This window comes from Zootoca vivipara, chromosome 13 (genome assembly GCF_963506605.1).
Source record: "Zootoca vivipara chromosome 13, rZooViv1.1, whole genome shotgun sequence".
Classification (NCBI taxonomy): domain Eukaryota; kingdom Metazoa; phylum Chordata; class Lepidosauria; order Squamata; family Lacertidae; genus Zootoca; species Zootoca vivipara.
In genome coordinates this window covers 3,125,478-3,140,709 of record NC_083288.1, presented here as the reverse complement: position 1 = coordinate 3,140,709, position 15,232 = coordinate 3,125,478, and the positions used below count along the sequence as shown (strand labels likewise).

The 15,232-nt window shown below is 43.6% G+C and overlaps 1 protein-coding gene across 1 annotated transcript in view; it reads right to left on the bottom strand.

Moving 5' to 3' along the window:
* Positions 1 to 2,608: 2,608 nt before the first annotated feature.
* Positions 2,609 to 15,232, bottom strand: part of TPPP (tubulin polymerization promoting protein) — a 50,873-nt gene continuing 38,249 nt past the window's right edge. Inside the window, exons 3-4 of the mRNA XM_035134878.2 lie at positions 11,869 to 12,019; positions 2,609 to 6,447 (exon numbers count right to left, since the gene is read on the bottom strand). Coding sequence (XP_034990769.1) covers positions 6,253 to 6,447; positions 11,869 to 12,019 — 346 coding nt within the window. The 3' untranslated portion in view covers positions 2,609 to 6,252. The remainder of the gene's footprint in view (positions 6,448 to 11,868; positions 12,020 to 15,232) is intronic.

The following is a 15,232-nucleotide window of genomic DNA, read 5'->3' as shown; positions in this document are numbered from 1 at the left end:
TATTTGACTCAAATTTTAGTTTGGTTTTTGGCAGAATTTAGGCCACAAATTTATTGATTACAGAAAGTGAGTGGTTGCATAGGTTCTGGTTCGACTAGCTCCCTGCACCCTTGCAGGTAGCGCTGACCCAGAGCTCTATCGTAGGTGAGCCAAGGGTGAACACATGAGGTAGAAAGCCCCGGTACAGGCTATGTCCACTCCCGCAGATGCTGCCCTGGTCTCAGGCACAGGCACAACCGCCTCTTGGGGGTTGACCAAACCAAGTTGAGTCCCTGGATTCCTTTAACAGAACACCTTTCACATAGGGATGGCGAGACCGTTCTTCCATCCCTATCACCTGAACCAGAGCCTATCCACAACCTAACAAGTTGTGACGATTTGCTACGTGGCAAGCGAAACCCAAATGGCAACAGCCAATCAGCCAAGTGGGGGAAATTCCTGCCGTGCCCCTGTCCCAACAACAGACGACACACGACTGCATAGCAAGGTCAAGCGCAAAATGCCCTAAATATAGGGAGAGGTGGGCGGGTGTTCCGATGCACGAGCCAAAAGAGGAAGCTCTGGGTCATGTGCATAGGTATTTATAGGTCCCTCGATCCGTTGAGACAGCACCCCATTGGCCAGATTGAACCCAGCAATGAGGGACCTACCAGTCGGGTGTTGTGGCTGATCAATATACCCACCCACAACATGAGGGTCAGTCTCCAGGTCTCACCGCAACACATGCCCTCTTTTAGGGAGGACACGCTTTATAGTCAAAACCCATTGATGGCTGGGATTGCCAAAGTCATTTTTCTTGGGTCCTCACCCCCTTTTATTTATTCGGTTTTTTGGCCATGCGTGTAGAGCTTAATGCACACAAGTTAAATGTGCCCAAGTTGTGGCTTACTGTATGTTGGGGGATGGGGTCAAACAGTATAAGTTGCTACTCCCTAGAGAAGCACAAGGGCACCCCAAACTGAGACAGGAATAATAGTTTTATGTTTGGGAGACTGCAAAGTCATTTGCAAAGTAATCTCATTTGGGAGGCTTAAGAATAAACTATATACACACACAAAAACAAAAGCATTGCAAAGCAATTTCCCCTATATAGGAAGCTAAAGCTTGGCATAGCATCTATCTGCTTTGCACATTTAAAAAGATGCAAGTTCATTTCTTGGCATCTCCTTCTAAGAGGATCTTTGTGCAATGGTAGAAAAAGCCGCTTTCTGCCCGAGAGCTTACAGAGCTGCCTCCTGATCAAAGTAAACTGCTATGGGCATAGCTGCCAAGTCTCCCGTATTCCCCGGGAAATCCCAGTTTTTCCAGCTGTTCCTAGCTGAAAAAACTGATTTTTTTGTTTTTCCCGGTTTATTCTGGTGCGGCGGCCACTTTGAAACTGGGCGGAGCATGCTCAGAAGTTCCAAAATGGCTGCAGTGCGGCTTCTGGCGTGACGGCCATTTTGGAACTGGGCAAAGCGGCATCAAAAGTCACTTCTGAGCATGCTCCGCCCAGTTCCAAAATGGCGGCAGCGCTACTTCCGGCCTGCTACTTCCGGCCCGGTCCCTTATTTCTCGGACAGCAACTTGGCAGGTATGGCTTTGGGCTGAAGTCCAAACTGACGGATGGTCTCCCTCAGGATAAGGCGACTTCATACATCAAGGTGTAAGGCAGAGTCCATATATATAAAAATGTAGAAGGGCCATGTTTGTTATAGTCCACTTTTCTTGGAAACCGCTTGACCGATTCCGCTCAAATTTGGACACAGCGCTCCTTGCCAATACGAGACTGTTTGCAGAACCTTAAATTGTTAAGATCCCACCTCCAGCACATCTAAAAATGTGATTTTCTCTTTTAAAAAGGCAAAATATATCGCCCTCAAGTGGACATCAAAGGAACAGACAGTAAATATTGCCAGAATCCCGCCCACTCCTCTTCCTCCTCCTCCTCCTCCTAGGCTGAAGCCTTTACAGACTAGGCTGAATGGAGGTACTGACTCGCCTGGGGAGGGGAGGAGGGGAGGGGATGGGTTGTAGGTCGGGACAGAGTTGGGGATTAACCGGGATGAGCCGGGGGGGGGGGAGGAACAGAATAGGTCATGGATCAGGACATGGTGGGGGCAGTCACAGGGATTAGCCACTGCAACGTGTGGCAGGGCCAGCTAGTTGGTAATAAAAAGCTCCATTCTGGGCAGGGCCGGCCTGGCCTGAGGCAAAACAGGAAGGTGCCACCCTGCTGGCGTTGTGTGGCAGCGTCCACAAAGCGGCGCCAATAACGGTGAGTTCTAGCAAGATCTTGCAGAGCACACAAGGTCTGGTGAGATTCCTGCAAAGTCACACTGGAAGCTGCTACTGCTGCTGCCGCTACTGCCACTTCTCCAGCGGTGGCAGAAGTGGTGGGGAGCCTATGAGGGTGCCATCTCTTGGAGTTCTACCACCTAAGGCAGCTGCCCCAGCCTGCCTCATGGGTGGACGGGCCCTGATCCTGGGAAGGCCTTCCCTCTTAAAGTGTCCCTGCTGCTCCTCCCTTCTGCCTGAATTGCTGTGCTTGGGCTTAGGAGGCCAGATAAATTGCCCACCTTATTCTAGACTTGTTTTAGATGTCAACTAAACACAAAGGAAGTGAGTAGGGGTTTTTTTTGGGGGGGGGATGCGGGTAAGTCACATTCAGCCCAAAACGTCCAGTACAAATTCCAGTGACATGCACAGGAATGCAAGCAGGGGGGGGGGGGAGAAGATTGACTTGACTCCATAAATTGTATGTCTATAAAATTGGAAGGGAAATACAGGCTCCCATATACATACGCAGGTCCTTCTTGGGTGAGGAATGGGCTGTATTCTGGGCACATTTTTCCAGGTCTCAGCAGATAACAAGGAAGTCCCAGTGTGCATGATGCTACAAAAGTGTGCACCATTAAGAGGCTGCATAAAACTGCACGTATGTATATTTATTTATATATACATAATATACCCTGTAGTGATTTACACATAGCAAAAGAACACTATGTGCTTAATGTGATTTATTCAATCAGCAAAGAATTGTAAACACCTTGTGGTAGTAAAATAGCTTTTTGAAAAAACCTACAGATTGTATCATTTTCACATTTGAAGAATTCATATTTCCCCCTATTTATAAGCGTTCAAAAGGGCCTGATGACGATAACCTGTTGTATGGAAAGGAGACAACAAAGGCCGGCATCACTGGACGTTTACAGTATGTTTTGCACTTAAATAAATCTTTAAAGGGGGCAGAAATCACTGACAAGGAATATACAGGGATGAGAGTAGCTGATATAGTAAGAATATTCCAAGTACACTATTGCATGCAAACAGCGACTTAGGTTGCAATCCTATGCATGTTCACCCAGGAGCGAACCCCAAAGAACACAGTGGGACTTATTTTTGAGCAGACATGAATGGGATTGTGTTATTAGGTGACTGGACTGGAGGAAGTAGTCATTTTTTCCCATAAACTGTGGTCTGATGCATGGACACCCAGGCCTTGCTTCTTATGAGACAGCCTCCTCCTTTAGTGGCACAGTGGTAGAAAAAGGGATAGAAAAAGCCAACAGTTTCAGAACAAGGAATGGGGATGGGGAAAGGAAGAGAAACCGGGATGTCAGAAGAGCGTGTCATTGTTTCACAAAACTGCTCGCTTTTTAGACGTTCACGCTTCAATGGTAGCATCTCTTTGTCTTTTTGTTTTAAAATAAATGAAAATGAACATGGATTGCTCATTTTAAAAGTAGCTTTCCCTGGCTCTAGAAGGCCACCTGATATGTAATGCCTGCTCTAAAATCTTTAGATGACAGTTCTGCAGTAGACTTCAGTGCTAAAGGAAGTTTCTATCAAAAACAAAACTACTATTTGCCCAGAACCTGGTGGCATTATTGTTACCTTAAGCTCCTCCTTACAATGAGCAATCAGTGTTCATGGCCAATTCGTGTGAGCAAATAGCTGCCAGGTTTTGGACAAAAAAATGTTTCCCGAAAAGCAAAATACACAAGAGACAAGCTAGACTGGATCAACAAATCAGGTATCTTCCTGGTGTGCTCATCTGCTCATATTACACGAATGGAGTCTTTCACATCCATTGTGTTGATTAGCTGCCACTGGATGACATAGCTGGATTTGTTCTGAATTTAGTGTAATTAAGTTTACAGTAATGAAGTTTAGTGTAATGAAGTTCCGGGTGTTCCCCATAAGCCTAGCCTCGTGTTAAGCTTGACAAATGGGTTCCAGAGGGTCTGTATTAAAATATTCAGTGCTCATTGTTCCATCAAAGCAAACAGCCCTATTATCAATTATAGGTAGGTAGCCGTGTTGGTCTGATGCAGTCAAAACAAAATTTAAAAAATCCTTCCAGTAGCACCTTAGAGACCAGCTATTATCAACACTCTAGATACTGAGCTTGTCCCCAGAAAGCAGTTGGATATATATAACTGATAGTAACTATCACTATTTCAATACCAACAGGACTGGCACACTCACAGACCCTTTCTAGCAACCACTAAAACCACCATCCTGCAAAAACATGCTGAGAATTCTACAGACTTCCTTCTTCCCAAACCTGACATTTCAAAATGTCAAAAAACAAAGGTTCCAGGCATACAACGGCAGTGCTTAACAACATTATCATCATTATTTTGGATTCATGCTTGTGGTACATGCTGAAGAATGCATGGTTGTAAAGTCACAATAAATACCTTCCTTAACAATTAGGATAAAGACAACTGCAAATGACAGATGGCCAGTGACCGGACAAGGGCCAACTTCAAGGTGCTGGCCTGTGCGAAGGAACAGTCAGAGTTACTGTAAGCAAATCAGTGCAGCCAACTCTTCAGCGTTTACTCGGCCTGTCAAAGAGATAGCTATTAAGAATGGCAGTAAAGTTGACCAATCTCTATTTTTCTACAGAGGAGATACAGCTGAACCGTATTCCACAGAAAACAAGACTGAGGACTCCACTTCTGGCAAACCTCCAAGAGAAAATTACAGCTATTATTTTACTGGATTGTAAGTTCAACACAGTGTGGTATTTACTCAATCATAAAGACAGGACACATAAAAATCACCTTATTGACTAGACAATTACTCTTCAGCATACACACACAGAAATCCTTCAAATAAATAAATACATTATGTATGTTGTCCTTTTTCAGAAAATATGTTAATTATATCCTTTTTTCTCCCTTAAAAGAAGCAACATTTCAGCACTATTTAGACTGGCTCACTGGAACATGATGGCTGATGACATCATTTGTAAAACAATGAATCTGCATTTAATCTTTTCTACCTTTGTTTTGCATCAGCAAACAATCTGACAATTAAATTCTGTCTGCTTTACACTGAGTGAACAAGAAAACAACAAATTTCCTTTATTTTGGAACTATTTAACCAACATAATGAATCAAAATGTTGTTTAAGGTAATGATCCAGACAAAGCAGATAATTTCAACTGGTAGTATTTCAAATACCGGTAGATATTTGGGTGGGGGTTTGAACTGTCATATTTCATGTTTCTTGCAATCTTACAGAAATAGTAATACATAACTTCAATGACACATAGTGTTTTGGTTTTTGGTTTTGGTTTTTTAAAAAAGAAAATATATTCGGAGGCTAGAAGTGAGAGCTGCAATTTCCCTTTTCTTTGAGAAGATGGGACAAGTGGGGTCTCAGTTTTCTACTAATGGAGGGGGAAAGTTGCTTTAAATTATTGTTTCTGCTCTTGTTCGCAAATGGTTGAAATAAATGTATTGGCTTTTACAGGATAGCACCTTTTTAAAATAAAAATAAAAGTCAATAGCCATTTAATTCCCTTCAGTTAAAGGCTGAATTCTTACATTTGAGGTGCATCTGTTCCATATTAAGACATTGTTCGATAAAATTAATCAAATTGAGCAATTGGATTCTTTTTAGCAAAGCTACTAGCACACGTAGCCTCCACTGTAGAAAAAAAAAGACAGCAGAACAAGACAGAGAATTAGGCATATAGGAATGTTTGCGATCTGCTACCAGTACAGACGAGGTGTGGTGAGAGAGCCCTTGGGTGTGGTTTCTTGCTCAGAACGCGTTGCTGCTTCCTTTTCACTGCCATAAAGCATGAGGAATGTAATGAAGTGGTGCTTTCACTGCAAGTCTCAGTCGATGTCAAAAGTGGATCCTACAAGACAGCTTTCCAACATAGTCTTTTTGGCATTGACAGCAACAGGTGAGACTCGTCTTGCTCACCCCTCACAGGTGAACCTTCCTTCAGGCTTTGAACCTTCAGGCTTACTTGCTTCCTTGCACTTTCTGATCATAGGTGCCAGCGTGCTTATACCCAGATACATAGCCAGATGTGTCCACCAGATCTTCACGTCCTGCTTTGCCTTTGCCTTTCCCAGTTGGATCAAATCTCTCTTTATGGGAACCAGTGAAACGCGTTGTGTCTGTAAGCCGTGAGACAGTCGGAGATGAAATGGCTTTCTATTAATGGGGTGAGAGAAAGACAGACAGAAGAGGGCATTAACAGTGTAATTGGTATTTGAAGAAGTGTGCATGCATACTATTTTATCTTTATAATGTAAATAACACACACACACACACACACACACACACACACACGTGCATGAATATATATGTAAATCAAGGTACTAAAACTTCATGGTCCTGAGGACCACTGTTCTGCTTTGCTTGTTCCTTGCAGACCACCCACCATGACTGGCTCATGGCTTTTGGCTTCCCCAAACAAAACAGGATGGGGGGTTTGAATGCTCAGTCAATAACTGGGATCAAATGAACCGTCACAGTACTGACAAGTTTTATTCAGTACTGCTCCAGCAGTTCCTCAAGCATAATGAGATGTGAATTGCCATGTGATGTTTCAGCCGTCCTCCTAAATCTGGTGGTGGTGGGGAAATGATGTTTATATTCATAAGTTTTGGGGGGAGGAAATTCTATCCCTGGTCTACATGAGCACTTCTAAAACATATGTTCAAATAGCCGGTGGTTTTGCTGGTGCTTTCAAATGCAGTAGGCACTTCTTCTTGAAATGCCCACATTGTTTGACAGCTAAACCACCCATGATGTAAACAGATTTAGCTCCTTAGAAGACCTAGAATCAATAGAACTCTGGGATGAGTTTTAAAACATAACCCAGCTTGCACCAAGAAATGGGCCAGGTGTCCTCTCTGTGGTCAAAGCAAAGGCAGAAAACTATGCAATGGTGCTTACCTTTAAAGCCCTACTCAGCCTAAGACCTGGGTACCTGAAATAACAGCTGTGCCCACACTTATCTGCCCCTTTACCGAGGTCATTTTCTAAGGGTCTCCTCTAGCTCCCTCCACCACCCAAGGCAAGGTGACCCGTGACAGAGAGCTCTTGTCGGTGGTGGCACCCCAAACCAGAGGGCATGGGAAAATAAACACACATTTGCCAGATGCTGAACAGTTAACATTGTTGGCACCAGGCAGGTGTATTTTTATCTGCACAGGCTTTTGAATATATTTTAATGTAATAATGGTTTTTAATGTTTATGTTTTATTTATGTTTTATCTTTCTTTTGTAAACTGCCCTGGACATCCTGCAAAAGGGTACTATAAAAATGTTGACATTGTTCTCGTAAGTGTTATGTTCTTTACATTGTGAGGTATTCCTGACCTCTTGGCAACTACTGTATGTTGGAAAGCTCTTAACCAAGTTTTCATTTGTTCACCTTTACTTCCCAATGGTGTCATGCTTAGTACAATCCTTGGGAATTGTTATTTTTTGTGACTTTCTTTGGGAAATTACAACAGCAACAAATAGATTGATACAACAAATTATGCAATCAATCAAATTGTGTTTTTTTTAAAAATTACATAGTGTAGCATAAAATGAGTGATGAGATCTCTGTCTGAAAGGTCTTATCTAAAAATAGACAAGAAAGTGGGAGAGGGAATTGTGTGAATAATATATTATTATTTCAGTGACAGCAACAGGTTTAATTACAGTAGGATATTAGGACTGCACAGAGTTTGCTTCTACATCATTGCAGAGGATTGTGGGACACACTCTCGGTTCACAGGGAGAGTTGGCCATGTCTAAGCATGAATGCTTGGACAAGTAAACTACTTCCAGCTTGATAGCTAGACCTTAACCATCCTGCCCTAGGGAAAAGCCTCACCTTCCTGAAGGGCTGGCCCAGAACGTTTCGCTGCTTGAGGCAAACCTCCCTGCCGCTGCACCCCACTACAAGCATGCGCTGCTGCCTCCTCCTCCTCCACGGACACACCATGCTGCTGCCATGTCCCTGCCTCCTCCACCCTGGGTGTGCCCTGCCACCACGGACACCCCCCTTGCCACTGCCACAGGGGGCAGCTTTGGTAAGTAGGTGGTGGAGGTGTGGCAGCAGAGATGAAGCACAGTTGTACAGGCAGAGGAGTCCGCAAGCGGCATGCTCCTTGGGCCCAGGTCCGCCGCCCGAGGTGTCTGCCTCACAGCCCTGCCTGCCTGTGTGGTACAGCTAGCCTTGCTACAGCATTTTCTTACTATCTGGCCATCATAAAGGCCACTTCAAAGGTTTCTGAATTAAAGCACTGCATTTGTCTTCAGTGCATTTATGGGAGGTGACCATGCACACCGTCCAATATGCCCAGATCCCCTGCAGCTTTCAATACTGAAAAGGAAAGTCATTATTTGGGTTTAAAATACAGTGGTACCTCGGTTTATGAACACAATTGGTTCCGGAAGTCTGTTCATAAACTGAAGCGTTCATAAACTGAAGTGAACTTTCCCATTGAAAGTAATGGAAAGTGGATTGATCCGTTCCAGACGGGTCCGCGGAGTACTCAACCTGAAGCGTACTAAACCCGAAGCATGGGTGTAATTGGTTTCGGAAGTCTGTTCATAAACTGAAGCGTTCATAAACTGAAGCGAACTTTCCCATTGAAAGTAATGGAAAGTGAATTAATCTGTTCCAGATGGGTCCGCGGCGTTCGTAAACCGAAAATTCGTAAACCGAGGTGTTCATAAACCGAGGCTCCACTGTAATTAATTTATTAAAAAATTAAAACAAGTTGCCCCTTCAGCATGTGGTAGAAATTTAAGAGGGATATCTGATACTTGAGCAAATGCTATTATTTTCACTGCGGACTGGTGCCAGTAGAGATTTTGCCAGTGCCGAGAAAACAGTAAGAGATGCAGGACCGACCTAGTCGTGAGGCAACTGCCTTAGGAGGCAGGATCCATGGGGCAGTAGATCCCATACATAGATCTTTAGTCCCCCCCCCAATCCTGATGTACCCTCATCCCTTCTTGCCTGGCCAGGGAAGGAAGCACCATTTTGTGGTTTGCCTCAGGTGCCAAAATGTCTTGGGCTTGCCCTAAGGACTGGGGATTCCTTCCAAATTGCTCCTAACTGAGTAAACGTTGGGCTTTCCAAAGTCCACCCAAAGGAATGATGAAACATTGCCACGTCCTTTCTCAAAGCTGGTGGCTGCAAGCCTTTCTGGCCACCTCTTAACACAAATCATTCTGGGAGACAGGGTGATTGAAGAGTCTGCCTCTAAAGGCATCTACTTCAAAAGAAAAATGGAATTTGAGCTAGGAAAACCCATGGGCTCTGCTGGACGTGCTCAAAAGAACCTCGGAGATAACAATTCAAATGGAGTAAGAGTTTCCATTCCTTTCTTTTTCACCGCTCATTGTGGATGCTGTGAAATTTATAGGTTGGATGGAAGAGCTCAAGTGACAGCTGTTCTAAACTTGATTAATGTCCACCATGCTTTGCACATCTATCAACCAAGGCATCAAAGAAACAGCAACGGTCTCCGATACAACAGTGGGGTCAGCCTCTAAGAAACCACAGGTTCACTTCTTTGCAGTTTTCCTAATCCATAGCAATCAACCATGTACATGTCACATTATTCTTAAGTCAAATCTCAGCTTGTCCAGTAGCTGTGCAGTCAGAGGCTTCTGATGGGAGTGCCTGCTTCACAGAAAACACTGTTCAAGATTGCATTTTGAATTTGGGGCACCTTTGTGTACATATCACACATCGACCACATTACATGAGTTAGGGGGATTCTATTCCCAGGCACAGGAGCAGGTTGTCCTCCTTCATTGATCAATCTCAGGCTTTCATCATATTAAGTTCTGTTGAGGTAAGAAGCAGAGCGTGGCCCTCCAACTCAGCCATCACCTCAGCAAACGTCTCAGCTTCAGTTCAATTTCTGTAAAGTGCCATGGGTCTTGAACCAGGAATAATGGCATCGCTTTCTCCCAGTAGTGGATGGGGGTGGGTGGGCTGCCACGGCTTACCTAACCTCCAGCTGGTTGCTACTGCTTACCAGGAGATGGAGTCAGTGGTGATACCAGCGTGTTGCAAATGTACTGGGCTCGGCTCTGCTGGCATATTTGTACTGTGCCAATCTTTCTCCTCATCTAGCGCCTGGTATGTCGCAGAAACACAACTAACCAGAGGTCAGGTGAGCAGTGGCAAGCCACTGCTGCTTACTCCCTATCATGGTATTTGGTAAAAGAGCCTCTGGTGCCCTTAAACCCATAATATAATGCATTGTTGATAAAGCTTGGTGTGAAAGAGGTAGTGCCACGGCCTGCTTGGCAATGCCATGGGCTGGTGATGGCTCGCCTTCTGTTAATCTTCAGAATTGGCCCTGGATTTTGAGAGTAGAAGCAAGCAACTCATTTCCAGTTAGGACTGAGCTGCAGCTTGGTGATCTAATACCCAGTGTGGCTTAGAATGCACCACAATGTGCATCCACCCCTTTTGGGGGGTGGGGAATAGGTAAGCAAAGACAGCCACACTGTGATTGCCCCTTTGTAGTTCAAAGTTCTCACTTTCCATTTAGCTGTATGTTGATGAGCACTGTGCGGACTAGAGCAAAATTATTTATACACGTGGCAAAGGCAAACTAAATGGCTGGGGTATTGTTCTAAAAAAGGAATGATCAACTGACTAAGCTTGGGCAGCTCAATCCTCCCAAATCCTACTATTTGGAGACTGCACCATGTCCCCCTTTGACATCACTGACAGCCTATGTATTATATATATACAGTGGTACCTCTGGTTGCAGACACAATCCATTCTGGGGTGCCATTCGCACCCCGAAAAGTCCGCAACCAGAGCAGCACTTCTGCACATGCGCAAAGTGTGATAGAGTGCTTTTGCGCATGCACGAAATGTGCAGAATGCTTCTGCGTGTGCGGCAAAACCCAGAAGTAAACACTTTTGGGTTTGCCACATTTGCAAGCTGAAAAGAGGCAACCTGAAGCAGACGCAACATGAGGTATGACTGTATATATATATACACACACACGTCACTAAGCTTGCAGTAGAATGGGAAAGATGCAAGAGCGAAAGAGCTGATTTTATTCTCACTGAAGACTGGCTTCATCCATTTCCACCCTTGCATCATTCACTCATTTAGCCACGTTATGTGTGGGGTGGGGGTGATATCTGCTGGTACAGTGGGAGCCACACAATGGCATGGTACAGAGAGAAGGCTGCTATCTTTGTTCTGAATTGTTCCATGGCTGATAAGCAAGTGGCATGTTATCAAAGTCCTACAAACCAGAAAGCCCACATTCTGAGAATTATGCAGTAGGAAAAACAGAATTTCTGTATTTTGCACATTTTAACTGAAAACAAGAAGTTTCTAGTAGAAATCAAAATCTTTACGCTTTAGGTGAACAGGAATATTGGTCATTAGGCTGCATCTCTTATGCAATGTTCTTGCTTAGCAAAAGCGGCCCTGCCACAGAGAACCTTAGAGTGAAACCAGATGAACATGCTGCTGGGTTGATCAAAACTTCAGGACTCTTCTTGTGAGAGAAAATGAGAAGTCTAGATTTGAAGAGAGGCCTTAGAAAAGAATGTAAGAGTTACTGAACATTAGGCTCCCATACCGTGACTCCAGCTATGACGGGTGCCTTCCCTTCAATGAGCTTGTGCATTTCTTGCACTGCTTCCTCGTTGCTCTTGTCTTTGAAACGCTTCTTGGAGAGCTCCTGAAGTGCTTCCTTGAACTGCTCAAAAGTAATTGTCCTGGATTTCCCCCTAAAGCATACAAAACAAAAATGGGAGGCGTTACAGAAACATCTCAATGTACCTATAAGGATTACTGCGCAAACAATATTTACTATGTGGACCACTAAATCTCCCAGTTTCCATGTCCTATGCAACTCTTAACAGAACATCTAAACTCAAGTTTCAGCTCTAAAACAGTTTTACTGTCCCCACAGGTTGCCTTCTGTGCTTTGGAGAAGTCAAAGAGCCATTTGACGTCAGAAAGAGAATAGATCATTGTGAGGCACCTTCCCCTTTGCTATCAATCTTTGTTATTAACAATGTAAAGCCAGTTTTGGAATATTTTGGAAAGATGTCACTGCTCTGCTCCTAATTTTCTCAAAACTGGAGGAGGCTATAGGTGAACATATGAGGTCTTAGTATGGGAACAGGGGCACAAATATTGGCCTTGATCTAGCTAAAGTCAGTCCCAGGCCTTACGGTGAAACCCTATTCTTGTCCACTGAAAAATAAGTTGCAACAAACTTGTTGCAACTTTCTTAATCCCATTGCTTTCAGTGGGACCTCCAACACAATCTTATGGTGGTTTAGTTAGAATTTAGTTCTGCGATGCTCAGTTGGGGGACTTACAATAAAAAAATGAGAAGATACTTAGTCACAAGGAACTTTAGTTGAATCGGGGCAACTGGCTTTTAAGAAAGTAAAATGGCAAGATGACAGCAATAAAAGGAGGGGGGAGGATCCCAGAAGGTATTTTGGGGAGACTTTTGATATGCAACAGAAATGGTAATATTGAGCATTTTGTGACCATTTTTTTAAGCAAACACAGTGAATAGTGTTCACACAAAAACATACAGGTCACACCTATCCCATTCTGCTGTGTTCTTAAATTAATTTTTTGTTGTGTCGTCACTGACTGGCAGATAATTGATCTACCTGGAAGTTTGCCCTGAGGCTAATCAAGTATCATCCCTGTTCTTGAGCAGATGCCAAGAGATCTGCGAGGAGCAATTAAGTCATGACCTTGGTCTTAGAGCAATGGCTTCACAGAGGAAAAGAGGGCCATGCTTTTAAAACCCCTGCTCTTCTCGCACCAAGGAGCCACACATGAGCTTGTCGTACTTGTTGCACATTTTATTCAGTTAATCTGTTACCAGCTACTGATACAGTTATTTTAGCTGAGTTATTACTTTAGTAATCAGTCCTATGTATATTCTTTTCCTTGTCATTTCTCTGGTTTCAATGGCTTTTGAAAAGTATCTGAAACATACTGCATTTCTCAGCTCAAAACTGCTCTGTATGTCCACTTACTCAACACACATGGATTTTCTCCACCCACCCAGAAACAAACATAATAACCAGACTAGACTCATGCATAACAAACATTAAACCAAACCATGGTTTACTGTAAATGCATGTCAACCCCTTTCCTTGGTCCTGCTTCTTCCATGCTTCCCACAGCTAAGCTATGGTTTGGCTTACAGGCATACTGCTAAACCAATCTGTGCCATCATTAGTCCATTTTCCTGGAAACTTAAAATAGCTCCCCTCCCTCTCTTCTCTGACCCCAGAGTCGGAAGTTAATAAAATAATAATAATAATAATAATAATAATAATAATAATAATAATAATAATAATAAATACCGTACTATTGTGGGGACTTCCAAACTGGCCTGACTTCCAAATGGTCTTACATCTCTCCTCACTCTTAGTAGGAATCTCCCTTCTCTGTAGTCACATGGTCACACAAATTCACAAACTGCTTCTCAGCCTTCCATGCTCTCTCTCTCTCTCTCTCTCTCTCTCTCTCTCTCTCTCTCTCTCTCTCTCTCTCCCCCCCCCCCCCATGCTGTGCAGCTAAAATCTAACTCTCCTATAGGTTGTGGAACTGAAGGTGAACTGAGGACAGGCAAAGGCTGAATACTCTGTTCCAGTTCTACACTTTCAGGGATTTGAAAGAGGCAGAATGAGCCTCAGGCTCAGAATTATTCGTCAATAGTCGTACCACATAGAAACATGAGCATAAGCCAGTTAGGCAGTGAGTGCCTGACCTAATTACGGTACTCAGTTTCTAAGATAAATCCTAAAAGATATTGAGCAATATTGTCACCAAATACTCACCATGGTTCTACACACATCTCTAATTTAGGGCAATTTATTTTACTCAAACTGGACTGAATGTTATATCACATAACAACACCCAGGTTAATTAAAATTAGTTTGGAGAACTTAGGTTGTAAGTGGGCTATCCATCCAGGGAAGATGCTAATTCCAGTTTATTTTAGTTCTTCCAGGTTAGAAATTAAAGTAATAAAACAGTCTAAAAAGACAGGCCCCACCTCCTGCACTCAAACAGCAGCACCTTTCTCAACTGTGTTCAGCTGTCAACTGTAATAATAGGAAATGCCTGGCCTCTTGGAAAATGGCAAGGTCTATATGGGTCAACAAGGGAAGTCAATGTGCTAGATAACTGTACAGTACCTGCTTTGTAGGTATAGAAACTTCTACATAACTCTCATCCCAAACAACCCAATGCCAGACGTCACCATGACCAATTTCAGTGCTAAATGAAGTCAATTAGGATGAATGAGCAGCCTGAAGCTTTTGTAGGCAATGGTCTGCCCCCATGGCTAAGAGGGCCAGAAAAGCTGCCTTTAAACAGAAGAGGTTTCCAATGCTGGGGAGTAAAATATTACACATCCTAAATGGGAAATAAAAAAATTAACAAAACAAGAATGTTGCTCCTATCACTCTCTGTGTGTTCACTGCGCCAGCGAGGGTAGGGTGGCAAATCAACCATGACCTCTCTGTTATTTATTCATTTATATACTGCCCTTCATTTGAAGATTGCAGAGTGATCTACAAAACAAAAACACAAAATACGTAACAAAAACAAGCAAACCAACCAACCAATAACCCTCGCCCACAAGCACATTTAAAAAGTCACACAATGTTAATCAGCTAAAGGCCTCGTTATGAAGGAAAGTTTTTGCCTGGCGCCTAAAGGCATATAATGAAGATGCCAGGAGAGCCTACCTAGGGAGAGTACACAAAGAAGGGCCTCAGATTATGATCGCAGGGTCCAGATTGCCTCAGAGGGAGAGAAGCAGTCCTTGAGGTTTTCAGACTTTCACAGGTCAAAGCCAGCACTTTGAATTGGCAGCCAGTGCAGTGGGGCCAGAACTGGTGCTATATGCTCAAACCATCTTGTCCCAGTAAGCAACCTGGCCAATGAATTTTGCA